General features: G+C 33.7%; 1 protein-coding gene across 1 annotated transcript; it reads right to left on the reverse strand.

The window, feature by feature from the left end:
• Positions 1-683: 683 nt before the first annotated feature.
• Positions 684-19,990, reverse strand: LOC142978710 (uncharacterized). Its single transcript, XM_076123246.1, has 7 exons — positions 19,742-19,990; positions 14,912-15,008; positions 8,717-9,647; positions 5,801-6,008; positions 2,685-3,023; positions 1,463-2,221; positions 684-1,219 (listed from the first exon to the last, which is right to left on the reverse strand). Exons 2-7 carry the CDS (start codon positions 14,985-14,987, stop codon positions 746-748), a joined length of 2,787 nt encoding a protein of 928 aa, XP_075979361.1. The 5' UTR covers positions 14,988-15,008; positions 19,742-19,990; the 3' UTR covers positions 684-745.
• Between the last annotated feature and the right edge of the window lie 3,667 nt (positions 19,991-23,657).

The raw sequence follows: 23,657 nt of genomic DNA on the forward strand, positions 1-23,657 counted from the left end.
AAGTATTACGTAAAAATATACATTTATTACGAAAGTGTGAGTTCAAACACTTAGCATAGAATGTTTCTTTAAGATAACGGGGTCGTATACTGATCTGCCTATAATTGCATCATTACTGATAAAATGTTGTTACTTGCGGTAACCTGTTTCTGACCGTTGTTATGGTTACAAACATGCATCGATTTTTATCGCGATGCCTTGCCAAAAATATACGGAAAGAATTTTAATAACTTGTGCGGAATACTTTTCCTCAGATTGCTTTTTTTGGTCTGTCTCAGAGTTTCATATCATAAGAATTTCGTAATTGCGATACATTCGAGGTCAGCCCTATAGGAAAAATATTGGCAATATTTTTACACGGTTGTGTTACGTGTTTTCTTACACATGATAAAGTAAACATGCGTAGTAAAATTCAATATTTAATGTCATTTACAATTTATGAATGATATGGCAAATATTGTTTGATATTCATATTTGCCTTCATTTGCGATTATAATTATTTATGCATTTGGGAACAATAAAAAATAAGTTTAAGGGTAATATTACTTTTAAAAGGTTTGTTACAACAAAAACAAAATTCATCAAACTATCAAGAGCCAAAAATTAATACTTAAAGCAATATTCATTTCGTAAATATGAGTATAAAAGTTCAATATGAGTTCAAAGTAAACAATTCAGGATCATTAAAATTTATGAAATTCATTGCATTTAATCAACCGTTAAAGATAAAACCTTTATTTAACATTCAAACGAATTTCTGAGTAATTTTATCCTTACTTTGCAACTCACAAAAATCTATATCAACTTCTTCATATCGATGGCTATCGAAATTATTTTGATCATCATCGAGGCCGTATATTGTTATGTACCATACTTCTCTATCCCATGTACCTTCGAAGAAATTGCAGAAAACTTCATAATCGTCACCTTTTGAGGTTATAGTGAGTGTGTCTGAATCAGCTTCGAATTCCAAAGTCATGTTTGGACTCATATGGAATTTTCCTTTGGCTGAGCATACAGTTATAGTTGGTATAGCCGTTGTTGTGTCTTCTGGGGTTGTGGTGGTTTCGTCACCAGATCTTGGAGTGTCGGTAGTGGTACTGTCTGAATCATCTTCAGTTGTCACTTCTTCGGTAACATTTTTCGTTTCGCAGTGCAACGCTATGATGATAGTGTAGGGTGCCATTTGTTGTGTTTCGGCTGTTGTTAATTTGGTTTCCTGTAAAATATAGGTAGGTATTTTAATTGTTACTATTATTAAAGGTTGTTACAAAGACGAATTTTGCTGGCTTTATGTGATTGAAGATTACATTCATACATACATGACACACGTACATGATACGTCTTTTCCCCATAAGGGTAGGCGGAGACCAAATATTAAGATTAAATTCGTGTTTTAATAGTCCCACTGCTATTTCAGATCAATTGAAAACAATATAAAAGGTGAATAAAAATGTCTTACCGGTTGCGTTATTAAAATAGATCCACCACGAATCAAAGTTAGGAACTCAGCATCAGTTGTGGTCATTGTCATCACTTCTCCCGGTTCTCCTTCAATCCTCAGACCACTCCAAAACTCAAACCAATTCCCTGGTGGCAGCCAAAAGCGAACATGACTCTGACTTGGTTGTAAATTTGGAACTATTAGCAAATCATCTCCAACAGAAAATTGAGTTTTCAAATCAGCTAATACATCTTCTGAGGGAAACTGGTAAAACATTGGTCTTAGAAGTGGACCTTCTACAAGAACTGTGTGTAGGTAAGGCATTATAGACATTCGTCGTTCTAATGCTGTGATCATATACATTCTGTCATTGCCAACGAAGGCTAAGGGATCTCTCCGAGCTTCTTTGGAATGTATTTTGATTAGTGGGAAGTAAGTAGCTGCCATATACCATTTGGCACAGAGTCTTGTATGAGTGCTATTATCAAAGTCTTCTGTATCACCACAGATGGGAGAAGACCAGTATCTATGACCAGATATCCCTCCCAAACTGGCTTCAACAAGTTCTCTCTGCAGACTGGACCAACTAGTCTCTACATTTTGTCTGTTCACTACCACATTTCCGTTCATCCATTGGCTGGTGGTCATGATCGGTACATCTTTGACCTTCTCAAAGGCATCAGCAAATTGATTTCCATATTCGTTGTGCGTGTTGAGATACCTCTCCGGTCGTTTTGCATTCCACAAGGGAGTGTTTTCAAAAGCTGTTTCGAAATTCTGAAATTGCAAACTTTATTATAGAAGCAGTTATAACTTATTTGGATCCTTGTATAAACTATTTAATTACACTATAGAGTACTCAATCAGTCTGTAGTCGCTCAACTCAATTTAACTTTTTATTGTAATAAATAATGCTGCCTCTTAGGTCAAATTAAACTTTTATTTAAGGTATTTTACTTGGATATTGTCCATATCCAAGTAAAATCTTTTTGTTAATTGATATATATTTCTAACATAGAGTCCAGTGCACTTGTGCAATGCACATTTCTAGGGAGGGTTGACGTCAGGCAGGCGGTTGTTAAAACATCAGCTCAATACGTTTCGATTTTATTTTTAAGAGAAAATATGCTATGCCTAGCCCTCGGCACGTAGGATAAGGAGAAAAAAGAGAGTGCAGGGACTATCGCAATATGCAAAAAAAATCGGCATTTACTGGTAACATAAAAAACATCACACTTACCTCATTAAAATACGGCAAATGCAGATGTGTTTCATTAAGCAACTTCTCAGATTCATCCAAAGGCCAGCTATTTTCTAACACAACCGCATCAAAATCACTAAACACCCACAATTGCTTCATGAATTCTTCGCTGACATTATCATACTTTGGATATATCACGTCATACTCGTCTACTGAGCCTATGTACACTTCTTCATTGTCTGCATCGTTGATGATGGATTCAAGATGCTCTTCATCAAAGCAAAGTTCAGGACGTGCTATTGTTGTTGCCGCTGTGGTAGTTTCTGTTACATTGTCCGCTTCTGTCTCGTTTATTACTATTGGTTTTGTGTATCGTATCTGTAAAAAATATGTTTTTTATATATTTTTATTTGTATATTTTAGTCTTAACATGTAATAGAATACAAATATTTTACATGAAACGATTGCTTATCGGACCTCCGAAACCCAGTTACTGGGGTTATAATACGATACCCATCGGTAAGACTGGTAGTAAGACATTCAAGTTTCTGACTACTGGTCACGTCTATGAAAGACCTTCGAAAAGCTGGGGCCCACGATTTAACGAGCCTTCCGAACATGGAGGAACTCGATACGTATAAGATAAGAACTTATTTGTGTCCCACAAAGGGACATTGGCAAAATGTATTTTTTTTCACGTGGGTAGAGCCACGGTCAAAATCTTGTTCATTATAAATTCGATTATCCTTTTAATAAGCTTAATGTAGTATTTTTCACTCATTATTTCTTTTGACAGTGTGGGCTCATTAACGAAGTTTGTTATCCGATTAAAATTACGCTATAAAAGTATTAATAAATTATTTATATCCAAATTTAGTTTATGATGATGTAGGCATCATATTTTAGTTCTGAATCATAATTTGTTGCGTAATTAATTAATTCTTAATAGCCTTTCTAATTGGTGTAAAATTTACCAAATTGACAAAATATTGCAACATATTTGTAAAAAATAAAATCTATTAGTAATAATGATGACCGAATTATGAATCATGTCTCGTAATTTATATTGACATGTTAGTTGTAAGGAATACAGGTATTTCATTTATTTATCTCAGGTAATGTGTGGGGGGGTGATAAATATTTAATTACTGCCAAACGAAATAAACGATTCCCTCACGGAGGTATCAAATAGTTATTTCGGGTTTGGTTGTACTTTGTGTCCGTTGGTTGTATGTATAGGTGCGGGCATTCTACAGATAGATAAATGGTTTACCGCCTAGTTGATGTAACTTTGAAAGGCTTGTTAAAGGTCGCTCCCCTTTGCAGTATATTAAGATACCTGTAGCTCGATTCTCTATTACTATCGACTACCGACAACCGACCTGTCATCGAGAAATTTTGTATGAAAATCTGAACAGCGCCTCTGACGGGTGTCGCAGGAAATGTTTTGGCAGTACATTCTAAATGTCAAAATTTCGATAGCTAGCCGGTTGTCGGTAGTCGACAGTGATAGAGAATCGAGGTACAGTAGTTAAGCCATGCCAAGGCTTTCCGCCCTGAAAATAATTGACACTAGGTTGACCACTAACCATAATAATAAATATTTTTTATAATTTTGAAAATCAAAGTACATTTCAATTTTATAAATACTGAAAGATTATCGTCTGCCTTAACTTAATAATATTAAACATTATTCCATGAAATCAGAAAACTAACAAAAGTGAAGTCAAACTCAGTCGGACGTATTTAACTTTTTAAAATTAGTTTTTAATTAATTTCTTGATCCTTAACATTTAAGTCGAAACACAAATGTTATATGAACTAAAAGCAATTTCAAAAATATTTCATGGAAAAACGATCAAAGGCTTATTTATTCTTAAACTTACAAAAAATCATTTTCATCACAAAATTCAGACAAACGTTTATCAAATTCTAGTTCTAGGTAATTGAAATGAATAAGAGATAAATTATTTTAATAAGCATTTATACAAAAAGCAAGCTTTTTACCATGACTTCGTCGGCGTAGAAAATAATCTGTGTACTGAAATTTATCCAAATCCTTTCAGTAGTTTATGAATAAAAGAGCATTTATAATATTAATAACATACGATTAATTATAATATACTATGCAGTTAATCTTAGCAACATCTAAGGTCTTTCAGTGGCGTGATTCTGTATAGCTCGAGTATCGAAAGTTTGACATTTACCCTCTTATTCATAAACACACTATAAATCTATTTTAGTTAAACCACTACTGTCATATTTCGTTAAGGAGTGAAAGAAACAAAACTATTTATAAGCCTTTCACAACTTCATATTATTATATTCTTAGGAATAAAGGGTTAGAATGTACTGCCACCTGTTTGAGGCGCTGATCAGTTTTTCATGCAAAATTTCTTGATGACAAGGCGGTTGTCGGCAGTCGATAGTAGTATCATGGGAGAACCGCCACCAATAGAAAGATAATGGGTTAAAATACCGAATTATCCTTGACACGATTGATATTTTTATGGCCAAATTTACTTGGTATTCAAAGATATAAAACACCCAAGGACACAACACCCACTGTGATAAAGAAAGCACAAATTGGGCCATGGGCTTACAGATTTTTACTACATTGTCATAAGAATCGCCACACAAAAAAAGTTGTAAATAAAATGTGAACATACCTACTACAAAATTATTAAATTACTCAAATAAACCACTTTACATTATATTAGAAACCCACCGAATATGGTATGTACAATATCTGGGCCCGTATTATTAGACTGGTGTCAATTTGGACTCAAGGGTCTCACGGTTTTTGAAACTTTTTTTAACCGACTTCAAACTTCATATTCTTTTTTTAGTATGTAAAATGGTTCTTTTAGCTTTAAAAACCCTTTGATGATGGTTTCACGTTGATTATAACAGCTAAAATAAATCCAATTTTAATGATACAGCGGCCTTATTTAAACTTATAATCTGTAGCACAATTCAATACATTCAGTACTATCAAGTAACGAGAGTTTTACATTTAAAATGTACTGCAAGAAATAGTTCTTAAGGCCCCCGCTAGAGGCTCTGATACTTTATCATACAAAATTTCTCGACTTGTCGTTAGTCGACAGCTGATAGTGGTGGCGAAACGTGACGTAAACGAAAAAAATACTTACATAAGGAGATACGTGGGGTACAAACTTCTTCCTAGCATTCCTCAGGGCAGCTGCACCGCTGTTCACAGACGTCACAAGTTCGCTATTACATGTAGATACACTGTCGAACACTATCGGGCCCAGACCGCAGTGACTTTCAAACGGCATGGCTTGAGAACTGGCCGTTGTGATGAACGATTGAAGATCTGCTAATGTTGTCATTGGTTCACTGAAAAGGTCATAAAAATTGATAAGAATGCATAAAAATACAATCATACAAACCGACGTAACATTTTCAAGTCGGTTAAACGTTGAAATATTTGGTCAAATATGGTTTCACCTAGGATTGTCCTACCTAGTAGGACCGTGGTTTTTCTGCCTGGCAAATTATTGCGAATCTCGGTTGTCAATAATTTGATAGTTTATATTAATTTCATTACTTTTTTCTAAAATGATGACGACTAATATGTTATGTCAAAGCTGCAATGTATTGGATATCAATGGACTGGTGTTATGGCTAGTTAACTAATAACTATCTGGTAGTTGTGAAAACAAAGTGGTGTAAACATTTTCATTCCTTACTTCCTTGGCTTATACTACAGACGGATTTTTAAAGAAATATTTTAGCGTACTTATGTTCACTTAAACGCATCGATGTTGAAGAAAAACATTGTAAGAAATTAACGTTCTTAGAAACAAATTTCGAAATAATACAGCTACATTTAAAGCTGTTATTCGTGTGACTCAAAAACATTTTCGCGCATGTTAATAAAACTTCGACATGCGTGTTTAAATTGCCGAAGTTCACTCTTTATTTTCATTACACTCTGTGAAAACATTGACACGGGCTGTAGACAAACTATTCAAAATTAATTTCCAAGAAAATCCTCTAATATTTTCAGGTTCTTTGAATCTTTGACAAACATAAATGTTGTGTCTACGAAGAGACGAAACTAATTGGTATCAATTTTCGTCGTGGCGATAATAGTTATTGAAATTTTTAAGTTGAAAACTTTTATATAAATTATTAATTTTATAAAAAAATATTGAGGGCATTGTATCTCGATAATTTAGATCTATAGAAAAATGACCTACGATAGAAGAGACTAGCAGCACAGTTTTGATTATGCTTATGGTAGCGACCATGCCATGAAAATTATTTTTCAAATACACACTCTACTTCGGGAGATTACTCGACTACTAGATTTTATTTAGAAAAAGTTTCGGGATTTTTTTATGGGAAAATAAATAAAGGATCTTCTGCGATTCCTATTTTTTGTATAATTCAAAGTTAATACTAAATACCCGATATAATTATTTGCCGATGAAGCATAAATAATTGACCTTATAAAGGACATCCCAAATAAGGTCTGAGTAAGTCTTGGAAATCTAGATTCTGGAGCCTTCCCGGTATCCCTTTGAAGTATCTTTGTGAGGGCTACTTATACTAAAATGTAGGCACCAGTAGATATTGGGAATTATATTTCAGACTTGATGTTGTAAGCTTATTGAAAACTAGCTGACCCGCGCAACTTCGCTTGCGTCACATAGGACAATCATAATTTTCCCCGTTTTTGTAACATTTGTCACTGGTACTCTGCTCCTGTTGGTCGTAGCGTGATGATATATAACCTAAAGTCTTCCTCGATAAATGGGCTATCTAACACTGAAAGAATTTTTCAAATCCGACCAGTGGTTCCCGAGATTAGCGCGTTCAAACAAACAAACAAACAAACTCTTCAGCTTTATAATATTAGTATAGATATGTAGGTGTGTGAGAAACTCACATAGTCTACAGGTACTTTATATTTTATGTAGATGTTTTCAGATTAAATCAGGTAAGACAGGCGGTAAGTTATAAGCATATTAAGTAGTCTTTGTATTATTATTATTTTTAACCCTAGACAGATAATCATATTTTGTAGTAGTGAAAAGATACTCATGAGTAAAGTTGACTGACGCGGTCATTATATTCAAAATGGGTGAAACTTACCTTACACGTGAAATGTCCGATACGCACAGCGATGCATTCGCGCTATTTAACAGATAGAGCGATATTTCGCAAACGCATGCGTAAATTTTACGCAGACTATCTTTCTAGGATTAATTTAAAGATTTAAGTTTTTGAGGTACGATACTACTACTACTGTTTATAGAGTAGCGTATACCTCCCTGTGTAGGCATACGTGTCAATCAACCACACGTCTAATTACTAAATATTTAAGTACTACTAAATATTTACAACTACGTAATACTTATTTTAAAATCTCAGCCGTACACTGTTACTTGTTGCGTATCTGATAATTCCTTCTTCAAACTCACAAAAGATCTTTTAACTAATATTACCCTGATATACTAAACTTATCCTTATCAAGTTCACAAAACATGCCTATCAAATCTGACCCACATTTATAAGTTTCAGTACAAGATCAACAAAAATCCCGAAGGTTTGCCCTTTACTAATAGTTGCAAATAGTTCCCTAATCGATGATTGATTATGATGGAATATTTTCGTGAACGATTTTGCAAGACATGTTCGAGGGAATATCCTTTTACCACATACCAATATATCTTGATAAAATTAGTTTCAATTACACCTATCTGTAATCCGTGGTTAGTAATGCATTCAAAGTTGCTGATTGTGATTTTAAACTGAACTATCAATTAAAACTAAACTAACCAAGGTTGCGCATTCCAAATTTTATATGATAAAGGTTATTACTCCCAAGTGTAATATTGTAAAAAGCCTAAATCAACAAGTGTCGGAATACATTAAACCACGCTTTATAAATAACCTTTTGTTTTCAACGCACATGAAACGCTCGTTGTTGCCTGTCACATAAAAATTAATCTACCGTATTAATGGCACAGATAAACAACCAATACGCTTTGTTTTCCAACGATACAAAGGCGAGAATAAAAAAATATTGTACTCACCTACATATATGGGCTCCAAGCATCCAATATTCCAGGCCTTTATCCGCCCCTATCAAAGCCATGACATCTTTCATTATATCAGCCGGTTTCGGACCCACAAATAAATGGAATTTTAATCCCCAATTCGTTATACTACGAATTACAAGTTGGTTACCATATCTTACATTTATTTCTGTCGGAGCCATCGTATCAATCAAAAGTCCGTGATAAGTACCGTTTGATTTCGCAAATATTAGCGGTATTGAACTCATTCCGCCTCTGTGGTTATAAATTACTTTTACTGTATCCTCTTTGAGTGGTATTTCGCCCAAACCGTACATGGATTCGTCTGTGATTTTAAAGGCCATTTCCCATATGTCATTGGAGGCTATAAAAGGCCCGCGTGCGGTGTTGAAAATGTTCCCACGCGTGGAATTAACGATCACGTTTAATTCTCCTTCTGAAATATTGTACGCGTACGCTTTCTCTTCGATTTTTCGTCCTATTATAGGTTCATCTGATTTGTAGAAGGTTAAAGACAGGTGTGTTTCGGAGACTTCGTCGATGGATAGTCTGATGTTTGTGAAGCTTCTTTGTAAGCCATACGGTACTGTGTTTATTCTGGGGTTCATGATGGTATCTTCGGTCCAATTGCCGTTCAGAATGTAGGAAAATCTAGAGGGGAATCGATGAAAGCAGGCATCGTTGCTAAGGTCGTAGCAACATTCTGGGTGGCATTGATCTTGGGTGACGTCACCATATCCACAGGGCAGTCTTGATTCCCTCGCGATGAGACACGAGCCGAAGGAGAACCCGTCTGAAGGTGGTAGGTCCAGATTGCTGATGAAGTGCAACTGGTATATGAGCACTGGAACTATTATCGCTGTTATTATTAGTGCTATGATCACCTTTAACGGGCGGTTTAATAGAATCCAGTCTTTCCATTTCACTTCTGAAAGGAAATGTGACTTGCTTTAATGATTTATTTTATAAAAATAATATTTTTCTTGTTACTGAGTTTATTTTTATACTTTAAATATTATGTGAAAATCATTATTTTTAAATGTAATTTCATCTTAAAACGATCGTCATTTCAAATTTCTGACACAGTATCTTATTAAAGCGAAGATTAAAGGAACGTGTTTATAACTGTTTTGATTAACATATCGGCAGTTTAACGAAAGGGCCTACTATAGAATTAACAGAAAGTCAAAATTCCTAAGGTAACTGTGAGGTATGGAAAACTGTTATGGTATGGAAACGACTTGAAATCGTGCCAATTACGTTGTAATGTAAAAATAAAAATAATTATTGTTTTTTTTTTATACAAATCAATGAAAACGGCGAAAAATCACGCTTTTTGTATAGGGGCCCTCTTAAACATAAATTTTATTTTATTTTTGTGATTCCAGCGGCAATAGAAATACGCCATCTGTGAAAATTTCACCAGCCTAGGTATCACGGTTCATGAGATATAGCGTGGTAACCGACAGAAGTTTTAGCCATTACGGAATCCTTAATAAGTGAAAACAAGTATTTTCATTTCATTCAAGTTCATGCGTAAAATCAAGGCCTTCAAGAACCTAAATCGATTCCCCCGTCTAGATACGATTGGGTGTCTAAAAATTCATAGAATATGCAAATTAAAGGATGTAGACTAGACACCATCATATAATATCTAAGAAATATATTTTAAGTCTGTGAGAGTATTCGCCGAACACTATATTTTATTTCATTGCTTTCGAGACTCAATCAGTATTCAATAAAATAAATTAGGGTTGTAAAGGAGCTGTTTCAGATATGAATCGGTGTTTTAAATATTGAAATCATGCAATTAGCCTTTAAAAACATTCTCTGAACTACTAAATTAGAACCAATGTGGTAGTGAAACTTCTGGCACCGTGTGTTAAGTTTGGATACAAAAGCAAAAACAAAGTTTTAAATTCAATCGGATGTTTTATCGGAGGTGCATGCGACATTTTAGGGGATTTACGCATTACGCACTTTCGAGCGTATGCATAAATCTAGATCATAGTAAATCATCATCATCATCATCATTGGCCTGTGTTCATCTATTGCAGATGATTCAATGATTGCAGTGGCGTCAGAAAGAGGAATATTTGTAATAAGGGAACCTCTTCGTTCGTCACTTAAGGTCTTTAAAACCAAAGAAAAAACATTCTTCATTACTCGCGTTAAGTTTCGCGGACCCTGAAACGTAAGTTTTTGAGAAAAATCCGCAGTTATGGTGAGATTAAAGTTCTGTTACAACCCTAAAATAAATTATGACACGTATGACTTTATAACTGCGATGCACTCATGTGTTATTTGAACTCTCGTATGTGGGCGTTTCTCAAGCATTTTTCAATGTCAAATCTTTTGAAAGTACATTATAGTGATATTGTTGGCGTTCGTAGCTAAGTAGCACCAGCCGCGCGAATCTCTAAGGTTAAGTTACGCTTGCCGAGGCTGTTCCGTGGATGGGTGACCACATTTTACATTCCGATTAGTGACTCAGAAGGTAAAGTGTAAATACGGAGGGCCGTATTTCGGTATAAATGATTCATTTCCTTTGTATAGATGACTAGAGGCCACCTGCTACTTCGTCCGCGTGGAAAACCTTCCCGTGTAAAGCCCCATCCTCCGGGAACTCCAGGATAAAAAGTAGCCTATGTGTTATTCTGGATCTTCAGCTACCTACATACCAAATATCATCGTAATTGGTTTAGTAGTATTTGCGTGAAAGAGTAACAAACATCTATACATACTCACAAACTTTCGCATTTATAATATCAGTAGGATTTGACAGTTGACTCTTAATTGTTGTTTATTAACGTTATGTCCCAAAGATACGATGCTTTTGATTCCTTTCTTTGTTATGAAAAAGTCTTCTACACTACCACCTTCACCTGACATGTAAGGTCATTGACCCCGAATTAAAATTGATGAATATCGTATGTTCTAAGAAGAAACCCATGACTGGCATGTTGTCATTCGATATTTAATTTTAAGTCAACAAAAAAAGTTTAGTTCAGAATGACATTAATCTCTTAAATGACATATTGAGAAAACCGGCCAAGAGCGAGTTGGACTATGCACGAATAGTTTCATGAAAACTGGCAAAAATCATGTTTGTTCTATGGGATCTCCCTTAGATATTGTTTTTATTCTCAACATAAATATATCGTCTGTAAAAATATCGTCTAACTATCACGGTTCATGAGATACATCTGGTAACAGACAGACAGCGAAGTCTCAGTTAAAAAGGTTTCGTTCTTGACCTTTCGGTGTGGAACGCTAAAAAAAAACAAAATATGTTTCTTAAAAGTAGTATTTGTCTACTATTTTCGATCTAATGGCCAAGTATTGTTCGCAGTGTTAAGCCTTTGATTTATAAAGTGGAACAATTGAGAATAATTGCATTCATAGACTAACTAAGTGCATTTAGAGAGGCGAACGCTTCATTAATTTATGTTGAGCCAACATTGCTCAACTAATAGGAGAAGAACGTTTAATGAATATTGTTCAAACAATTCAATAATAATTTTGTTTTATAAATGCATAAGTTTGTGAGTATGTATGTTTGTATGGATGTTTGTTACTACTGAATCGATTACGATGAAATTTGGTATGTAGTTAGCTGAAGACCCAGAATAACACAGGCTTTTTATCCCAAAGTTCCCGAGGGATCGGGATTTACACGGGAAGGGTTTCCACGCGGACGAAGTCGCGGGCGGCTTCTAGTATACTTACTAAAAATGTGGGTGTGCATATCTTCATTATCGGCATCATGCCTTGGACTATTTTTAAAGGACCAACTTGCAGTTTATCAGATTCATTGTTTTTCAGATCACTCATATATTCAATTGAGATTTTCTTGTAATTTAAAATTTAAAAACTCGAAGCATACGTAATGACATGTGTGTATGTTTTTATGAATAAAGTTTATGAGTAAGGCCGTACAGTTACGTCTGCGTGCGAGGATCCAACATATATTATAACAAATATTTACGAACAGAAATGAGAAAACAACTACAGAAAATATATCAATGAGAGTAAAAAAGAAGCTCCTTTATAAATTATTCGTATAATAACACATACTTACCTATATTTTAACTATTTTGTAGCTAACTAACAAAGCTTAATGAAGGTTCCTAACACACACATTTTGACCAAACGATAAATAAATCTAAAGCGGATAAGCCTAACCGTGATGGATGCGAGAGAAAAATGGCCGCCCGAACATCAGACGTGAGACAAGGGTTAATATTATGTGCACCCTTAATAATTAGAATAAACGATTATAAATATTAGTAAGCTGTTATTTATGCTCTAAGTTGACTTGGTATTTCTTCTTTATTATTCTGGGATGTTGCCATGATGCCCATGTTTTGATGTTTGGATGAAAGTTTGTTAGTCAATCACGTCAAAACTACAGAACAGATTTTGATGAAATTTGGTACATAGATAGATTATATCCTGGATTACCTCATACAACTTTTTGTTTCGAGTTTTTTGTCGCGCAGGCGAAGGCATGAGCGGAATCTAGTTCTTAATAATATTATTAGGAAAGGTATACAAGTGTTTTTTTTGCTCGATAATTTACTCGTGCTATGTGTGTGGGGCGTGTGGGCGTTATACCAATGTACTGAAATAACACTCCTATTTGTACAGCTAAGGAAATCTCGTTAAATCTTGTAACTACCTGCTGAATAACCGAGGTCGTTGACCTTTTACAAAATAATCGAGGTTTCTTATTTAGATAGCAATGAAATGAACAAAATACCTAGTATTTTTCCCATGACCTGAGAACCGTTTGCATTTAACAGTTCAAATGATTAATTGTTTTACTATCGTTAGTCAAACGGAGTTTGATACTAGAGCAAGCATTTAAAAGTTATATTTATACTAATATTTTCGAACACAAACATTTTTATTCTAATCCTTTTGGCTTGCCAAATGCATATTTCTATTTGTGTGTGTACTGTAATGATATGTCATAAAAACGGTATCAAAAGTTTGGATGAAGGCTGATTTTTTCCAATGTGTATTTGAACTCTGTATGGAAAGTCAGACGCTTCGGGACATCTCGTTGATACGTTTTTGCGTCAATATTTCTATAGATACGCGTTATAGAGAAACATTAATGTAAGAAATCACTTTCTCTCTTTACTTTAGGTTTGAAATAAAATAAAATGATTGATGTTTGAAGAGACATGGAAAATATTGCAGTTCAATCGCAAAAAGGAGAAGAATATAACTTGGACTTCACGTTAGACAGAGCAAGTGAGATTTAAATTCTATATACTTTTAAAATTTAAAAATATATTTTTTTTATGAAATTATGTAAATATTAACGTCAAGCTAACGGATTAACTTTTTATGTATTAAGTTTCGATTAGGAAAGCTGATCCCGCTAACGGAATGAAAGGAAGGTAGGTATTATGTTAATCTGACTGAGTCAGCCCGTGACCACGGTCGATGTAATTCGATCGAAACGTCGGGTGAACAAAAAAGGTATTCTAGCCTTAAGAGCCTGTCCAGATGAAGCGTTTTACGCGCGAGTTCACTCGCACGTAGACACTCGCGCGTTCTTGAGGTACTAGAGCTACATATATCCCGTCCAGAAGACTTTGCGCGTGTCATCACTCGCGCGTAAAACGCGTGCAATAACCGCGACTCTCAAATCGAGCGGCGCGCGAGTCGAGATACTCGGGCGCCATTGCTGCGTCCAGTATTACGCGCGAGTGCATGGCGTATGGACGTATTTAGTTGCGATGATGGAGCGTGACAACTTCAATACCGAACTTTTTATTGATGAAATTGAAAAAAGAGTAGCCTTATGGGATATAGAATCAACAGAATATTCGAATAGAACAACAAAACGTAGGAACTGGGAGGAAAAGAACGCGGTATCTGGATGCAGTGTAAAATTGATACGCGCGAGTCCACTCGCGCGTAAAACGCTTCATCTGGACAGGCTCTAACCCTCTTATTCATAAACACACTATAAACTTATTTTATTTAAAAACTACTATAATATGTTATATCTTTTTCATTTTGCTAAGAGTGAAAGAAACAAAACTCTTTTTAAGCCTTTCAAAACTTCATATTTTTATGAATAAGAGGGTTAATTTAAACCCTTTACATAATTATACTATGTGTACAAGTTGCGACAGTTTATAATCGTTAATTATACCTTTATAATATACTTACTTTTGGTTTTATCAACATGATAAGTCAAATCGACTTCCTCCAAGTCATCTTTACTCTCGTTAATGTGTGGTATCATGTTTCGTATTCAGCACATGTCCTGAAAATAGTAAAAAGTATAAAATAATAACTATTACATTTATAAATGGTTTATAATATATCTGCTAAAGCAGCAGATTGAGTTTAAAAAATAAATCTATTTAATCCATTATTGCCCCACTACTGGGCAAGCGTCTTCTCCCGTAATATGGGACGGATTAGGCCTTAAGTCCAATATGTTGGCCAAGTGCAGATTGGGGACTTTACATGCCTTCGAAAACTTTTCTTCTTTATAACGTTTCTTCTTTATTAAAACAATATATTACGTTGGTAAAAAGCCGCCTCATTTTTTGAGAATCTCTGCGTATTTGTTCCAGTCTAAACTTATACATATAATTAATTACTAGCTGACCCGCGCAACTTCGCTTGCGTCACATAAGAGAGAATGGGTCAAAATTTTCCCCGTTTCCGAAACATTTTTTACTGGTACTCTGCTCCTTTTGGTAGTAGCGTGATACGAAGGTGTGAAGGTTATAGGCTATATGATATATAGCCTATAACCTTCCTCGATAAATAGGCTATCTAACACTGAAAGAATTTTTCAAATCGGACCAGTAGTTCCTGAGATTAGCGCGTTCAAACAAACAAACAATCAAACAAACAAACTCTTCAGCTTTATAATATTAGTATAGATTATCATGACCTATCAGACCATGTTAAATAATTGATTTTATGGTTTAATTAATTGCTTTCAAGTGTCAAGATTTCTAATAAGTGAATTGTATGTGGTATAAAAGCTTTCTGCAACAGTTGTTGCTCAATTAAAATATTATTAATTAACTATGGTCGCTATTCATAATACTGTAAAATTCACTCACGAATAAATTCATATTAAGTTATGGGTGACTGAATCCGAAAATCTTTATTCAAGTTATCTTACTAGATAATAGCAATAATATTTCTTTACTAAAACGCGTTTTTTTGCTTTCAAATAACTCTGTGATAATTGATAATATAAGTAAAACAAACTCTTTAATTATTTACGACTAGTATCTTCGTCTGCATGGACTTTCGTTTCTCATTTTTTTATTACTGCTCAACTCTTCTCAATAAATTAATAATAAAATATATTCTAACCAGTAGTTCCAAAGATTAGTGCGTTGAAACAGACAAACTCTTTATCTTTATTTGTGCAGTTTTTTATTACTAGAATCGATTGATTGTACAATCGGAACCATATTCGAGTATCGACAGTTTGACATTTAAAATGTACTGCAAAAATAGTTCCTACGACTTTTGCTAGAGGCACTGATTAGATTTTAACGCAAAATATTTTGATAGCTAGCCGGATGTCGATTCTTGATAGTAGAGAATTGGGCTACTGTAGCCCTTATTACAAATGCGAATACTTGTGAAACAAAAACATTGAAACTAGGTTAGGTTATTTCAATTTGAATTTAATAAGTTTAGCAAATGAACTGCGGATATCCAGACGAAATTTCATGAATATCAAATTGTATCTTAAACAGTCTAATGAAAAAACGTCTTGCACGTGATCCACTGTTACTTTTGAATTATTTATGCAAGCGAATGTAGTACAAATGTAAGTTCTTTTACTAAAACAAGCGGGTATTATATATGTAGAACATGATTTTATGAGACTGGGTCTCCTTAGCGGTAAATATTATGTATTTTTTGATAATACATTAAGGTAAGCAATGTTTTTAATAGTCAAGCGTGTGGATATACAAAATATACACTTTGTTCGAAAATTTTTACTAGATTCCATCAAGCTTATCTTTTTTTTTGTTTATTGATGAATAATAGTCAATGAGACTATTGAATCGTTGTTGCACATCTATATGAATAAAAATGAATTGCCGAAATGTATGTGAGCGCATAACTTTTGAACAACTAAACTAAATCGGATTTAAATATTTTTCTAATATGCATGTAACTGTCGGGACTGAGTTTGTATGAAATCAACGGAATAAAAATTGTACTATATCCGGACGAAGTCAAGCCAGTCCGCTAGTTTGTATTAAAAGTGAAGTAGTATATTACGGAACTCCTTTTCTTCAGAAACTTGACAATGATAAACAATCGTAATCTGTCTAAAAGTAATCGTTTAAAGTATTAAGTATTTAAATATGATACTTGCGATACATACAAGGTTGGTAGAAAGCTACAGGCTGGTATTAAACAGAAATCCGTTACAAATCGAGCGTCTAAACATTCCAATCGCATTTGAATAATCCGATATTATTGGATCTCGAATCCAGACAACTGTTCTTACCATTAGAATATCGGTAACCTTTAATTTGTTTTTTTTTTTTTGCGGAAATCTGCATTGATCAGTAATAAATTTAATATAATTAATAGGGCTTGTTTAAATGTAGAGCTGAAAATATAGGTGTAACATATTCTTACAATATTATTAACATCTGTCTCATTTTCAAAAATAAGATCATTTACCCCATCACAAGTATTTTAAAACTTACTGGGAATGCTTCAATTTTGTAAAGTTGTAAAATTGAAATACAATAAAGAAATATTTATTTATATTATTTATTTATTTCGTTTTTGGTTCAATACCTAAATTATTTTTGAACAAAGTAGCGGGTATTTTTTTCCTGGAATATATTCTACCAAATTATAGACAAAGTATGAATATAGTTTTTAGAATATTGATGACTACTAAGACGAGTCACAGAAGCAATATATTTGTATGAACATTAGGCTGACACTTCAGTGAATTTCGAGCATTAAACCTGATTTCCAATTCGTAGAAACGTTATTTTTAACCTCTTTACTTACGTATATATATAGTATAAGGTGACAAAGCGTTCATATATATTAGGAAAAGTTCAATGAACTTTGGAGTTCAGAGAAAACGTTTTTAGGTTGGTACTGTAATAATATTGTACTACCTTTCAAGATTTTCTTTATGTGCTAGACGAAAGGAGCCTAGGTTCATTTGATAAGATTATTATGCTTACTCAAGTAAACTTATTTACGACATACATTAATAACATCACGTCGGTTTTACCCAAGGATATAAGAATATGTGTATAAATTACTTTAGAATGTTAGTCCCATGTAATCGGGGCATCTCACCTGACTATCGAATTTCTCCATAGCTGGCCGTCTTGTCTCGTAAATTGTCGGTACTCGATATTGGTGGAAAATAGAGCTACAGTTACACAAATATTATTTTACTAGACATCTGCTAATTAGAATCGAAATACGCTAATAAAGGAGATCATCCATTTTGGGCCTTTTTTCAAAGTGCCGGCCAACAAAAAAAAGTGGCATGTATCGATAGAGCTAGCCATTTGAAGCAATAGTTAGTATGGCACGAAACCGGTAGGATCGCTTTGAACCGAGTTATACAGGTTTGAAGATTCATAATATTCAAACATTTATTCATTTCTCAAAGTGCTGTGAAACATAAATAATGATTGATTTTGCTAGAATTAACTACCTAAAGCAATTTTGATTGTGAAGCGACCACTCTGAAGTTGATTTAAGGTCGTAAGCACACGTATCAACTCATAAACGGGTCGTCACCGTATCAACTCGAGCTTATCAGTATTATTTGTATGTAATTCCCTACTATAACACACTTATCGGAATCGTTATCAGCACTTTGAAAAAGGCCCAAAAATGTATGGAGCCTGGATGATCTCCTTTATCCGTAAGGAGACATAATTTAATCTCAAGTTATTGAGTGAATTTTGATTCAAGAATTTTCAAAAGATAAAAAAAATCGTAATAAGAAATAAACTTAACTTTATTGTTAAGAACCAATAATGGTAAACAGGAAAGATTTGCTAAGGAAAGAGCTATAGGATATTTACCTAAATAATAACTTAAATGGGTCGGAATAATTTTATTGTCTGATTTTCCTTTGTGTCCGTGTAAATAGAAAATATCTTTAAATATAATTAATTATAGGACTTTTGGAAAGCTGTGGACAAAAAAGTGTCTTCGTCTAACACGGAATTATAAAGATATTTTTTTTTATAAACAGTGGACCCTAACGAAGGTAGCGGGATGACCTGGACGCATTTGAGAAGGACTGGTAGACTCTTGCCGCCGATAGAGTGATTTGGATGGAAAAGGGAGAGGCTTCTGCCCAGCAGTTGGACACTCAGCTAGGCTAATAAACAGGTTCTAAGAGCTAATCAGCTAATACGATAATCATACATCTGTATGTTAGTCTACAATATGACATCATTCAACACTTGCGCAGTACTAAATTGGAAAGGAATGCAGGTTGTATAAAGTGCTGCTTAACAAAACAGTGGAACATTTATTGTAATCACACAGTCAGTATTTTTATTGTTGAACATGCCGATTAGTTGCAGGGGATGTCCCTTCATACGACTGACTTATTAATTACGCAATAGAGCTGAAGAGGATTTTTATTTGTATAATTATTTTATCGCACTAATCTTTGGAAACTACCTTTACATAATATGAATGACAGCTACTTGAAAAATACTAGAAGACTACCTAACATACGAGAATTGAAAGAAGCGGAGTAACCACTACAAACACAATAAAAACAATGAACAACAATTAATAAGGAATCTAAAATGCGCCTCATCGCGCTATCAACATTATCAAATGACGTTTGAATTCTTGTACTTCTACGTTTCTTCATGGGTTACATTTAACCTTAAACGTCAACCCGTTATTCTCTATCTTGTATAATTTGTCCCTCATATACTAGACTGGACGGTAAGAACAAGGAACATTCATTACACTTACTTACTCGCATAAACTTACCTTACAAAGTTGTTATTCCTTTGAACAGTCTCCTGTAGAGAAAGGTATACTTTACACTGTAAAAACGACCTTATAAACTTGAAAATAAGGTGTAAAACTGCACTCGGTTAGAAAGTATACACTTCGAAACTATCACCACACTATTTCCGTATTAAAATGTTTAAATTTTTGCTTAATTCAGTACATTTTTACACAATAACAAGAAACAATGCAACGTTTTGTAAAATGTTCTGTAATCGGTGAGTTGGTTCCGATTATGATAATTATACTGATTGAATGGATAAAATGACTGATATCGCGGAATCCCAATAAAGGAAACTGATAATTGATAAGACGTTCAATTAATATGTTTATTTTGTTGATAACAGTGATTCGTTGGATAAGAATGTGTGACGGTATTCTATTTATACATAGAATTAAAGAAAGGAAGTAGTATATACGTGGCGGAAAGATTTTTGTACTACCTATTATTTCTCAATGGTCAAATGCAGTATCTAACTAGAGTTGCCAACTTTTATTTGTCGAAATGGAGTATATCTGATTTTAGACGAAGCAAATAAAGAGTGCGGACTTATAAGATAGAGAAACATATTGATATCAATACAGTAAACATTGTGTAATAGAGTAGAGAACTCTATAAGTGTTATAGAGTATGTCTACTTGTTTTAATTCTATTTAAGAGTACGGTTGGCGATTATATCTAACTTGAATCTTTCCCAATATTATATAATGCGGAAGTTAACACGTTTTTTACTCAATCATATCGTAACTACGTATGATTGAGTAAAAATTCTGAAGACACTCTGCAGTTTTGCAGTTTATTAAAATACAGTCCGCTCAAAGTCGCGAGCAAGAGCTAGTTAAATGTATATTAATGTCTAATATTTGATTTTGTCAAAGAACTGAATGTTTGCCATCATTGCTGACTGTTGAAGGATTTTGAGACGTCTAATTATTGATATAATTGTATTTTATAACATATAACATATAACTCGTTCAATATTTATTTCGAAATGTTAACACTCTCAGATATATTCAATCTATTCTTAGTTTTAAAGTAGCTTTGATATTATTTATAAGTATCTCTCGGAGTTAACTCAGTAATAAAGGTCAATAGAATAATATTTGTTTATCACAAATTGATTTAATCCCGCCCTACACTTCGTTTCTTTGGTAACCTTGAATTTGATTAATAATACATAATGTTTTATCCTTCTATATTTGGCAAATATACAAGAATAAAACATTTAACAAAACTTATGAAGTGTTACCTATTAAATAAATCATTATAATTAATGTTAAATATTATTTGGTAACATTTCATAAATTTCGAGACCATTATGAAACAGTTTTGTCAATAAGCAAATAAACCGTTTACAATCCTTTCAGAAATGGATTGAAGAAGTGAATTGGAGAAGTTGCGGCACACAAAGTAGTCTGGCGCTTGTTATATCTGCATCTAGTGTAGTATGATATAGCCCAACTTAAACCTTTATATTAAAACAATCTGAATCTGCAAAAATAGGATTTGTAGCTCAAATACCGGTTTAACCCTTCGAGAAAATTCTATGTAAACATACAATTTACACCGATATTTTCCACCTTATGCGACACTAAAGTCTAATTAATGTAGAAATTAATAGTATTATTGTATACGAGAACTATTCAACATTGGATATAATAGTAGTAAATGCATGAAACCATAGAAAAAGCAAACACATATGCGTCATAACTTCGATATTACTTACCCTTGAAAGCGATATTATTTGCTAATATTATTATGTGTTCGTTCTGATAGTAATATAACGCTGGGTAATTTGATCACAGATCAAGTAATGTCTATGGGTATTATATTTGTTCGATTTTGTTTGCACAGATTTTGTGATAAGACTGCATTTTTCTTCAACGCTTTTAATAGAGGTCATGTCTTGCCATTAGGATTTTAAATACTTATTATAGATACTTACCTACCTAAATGAACACCTTTTTCTCGTGTGGTAATCTGAGACCAAAGAACACCGCTTGCTATGATTCCTACAAAATTCTTGAGCTTAATAATTTGTATATTGCTGAAACATAGTTCAAGATAAATGCGGATTTATAAACAAAACATATAATAGCCGTAATGTCTGTACAAAAATGTACGAGTGTATTCAAAATATTAGGTCGGGGAAAAAGTCTTTTCGTATTACAGTATGTATGAACTTAATAAAATCTCCTTGGCTTCAAGAATCACAAATGAGTACACGGTTCGTTAGGTTTCTTTCAGTGAGCTCGTGAAGTGCCCAAATATCGAGCTTTTTTGTGTAGAAAAAAGATTTTATTACAAGTTCATACATACTATAATGCAAAAAGACTTTTCCCCCGACCTAATATATCAAAAGTGAAACCTATACTTGCTCCCTTACATACTGTTGGTGAGCAAGTTGAACATTTTCACAATAGTTGAGCAGCTACTGTAACTAATACTCATAACAACAGAAATATCTGAGATTAAACAGTTGTGAACGATATTAAAACAAATTATTTTATTCTATAAAGGATTCGACTTATGTCAAGCAAATTATAATTTGCGATCGTTTGTGGTTAAAAATACATGAATAGCACGAGCCATTACTTGGATAAATTGATTGTAAAGTAATTTAATGATTAGAGGATGAAAATAAATATCCGCTATTAACTTCCACGTGGAATAAGTTCAAGGGATATTGGTATTCGTAATTCTTGGTTATGACGTCATATTATACAACTATTTTGGTATGTACGTTTATTATTAAATATTATCATACACGAGGATGATGTGTAATGAGAGTTGTCATTATTTAGCTTTTTTAATTGACATTTGGGCATAAAAAGAAGTAATTTTGTAAGGGACTCGTGACTGACACTATATTGACATAATATGACGTATATATAGACGTGTGCGTATAACCTACTCCTTTGCATATACAATCGGGTATAACAGGCGTGATGTTATGTATGTATTTGAATCTCTACCTACGTGTCCTTAAAAGGACATTGACCTAACAATATAATAAGTTTCTTCTATTAATCTCAACTTCCATAAAACAGTAGTCGGTTCTAATGAATGGCAAGAACTTCTTGGAGGCTATTGAGTATCTTAGTTGTTACAAACTATTCTGTAGTCCTATTTCCTACTACTACCGACTACCGACAACCGGCTAGCTATCGAAAAAAAAATTATAAAAATCTGATTAGCGCCTCTAGCGGACGTCGTAGAAATTATTTTGGGACCACATTTTAAATGTCAAACGCACAATACTCGTTAGTTCCAATTGTAAAAAAATCGCGCAGCACATTGTTTCTTTTATTAAATTATGGTGAGTTTATGTCATGTTAAAGCTGCAATGTACTACATAGTAGCTATTAAATTGACGTACAAGATGTCAATTGAAATACACAATACATTGACGTCAAACTACCTAGACGGAACTATAGTATCGAAATGTCTAAGCTACCTCGAAATCTCGGCGCCTTTGTCAATGTATGCTATATCAAATTAAGTGGTGTATCGTGTTGGACACAGATCTTAATGATTCGTACTCGGAACGACAGTGTTAGACTAAACAAAGGAAAAGGTCAGCGTAAGGAAATAGGTCATACTATTACATACGTCATAAGTCAAAGTATCTCAGAGCAATTGAGAATGTCACCGACTTTAAAGGATCAAAAAAAAAATACTTTTAGTTTTTCGGAGAATATTGAAAACGTTTTCTTTTAAATCCTACTAATATTATAAATGCGAAAGTTTTTGAGAATGTATGTATGCATGGATGTTTGTTACTCTTTCATGCAAATACTACTGAACCGATTAAGATAAAATTTGGCGTATAGGTAGCTGAAGACCTAGAATAACTAATAGGCTTTTTATTACGGAGTTTCCGAGGATCAGAAT

Source organism: Anticarsia gemmatalis, chromosome 15, assembly GCF_050436995.1.
Source record: "Anticarsia gemmatalis isolate Benzon Research Colony breed Stoneville strain chromosome 15, ilAntGemm2 primary, whole genome shotgun sequence".
Taxonomy (NCBI): Eukaryota; Metazoa; Arthropoda; class Insecta; order Lepidoptera; family Erebidae; genus Anticarsia; species Anticarsia gemmatalis.

What these genes read in the sequence shown, in the direction of transcription:
- LOC142978710 (XM_076123246.1), bottom strand. Translation starts at nt 14,987, where the DNA reads ATGATACCACACATTAACGAGAGTAAAGATGACTTGGAGGAAGTCGAT. An exon ending in CTTGGAGCCCATATATGTAG is followed by an intron (nt 6,009 to 8,716) that starts GTGAGTACAATA and finishes TGACCTTTTCAG; the next exon opens with TGAACCAATGACAACATTAG. An exon ending in TACCCCACGTATCTCCTTAT is followed by an intron (nt 3,024 to 5,800) that starts GTAAGTATTTTT and finishes TATTTTTTACAG; the next exon opens with ATACGATACACAAAACCAAT.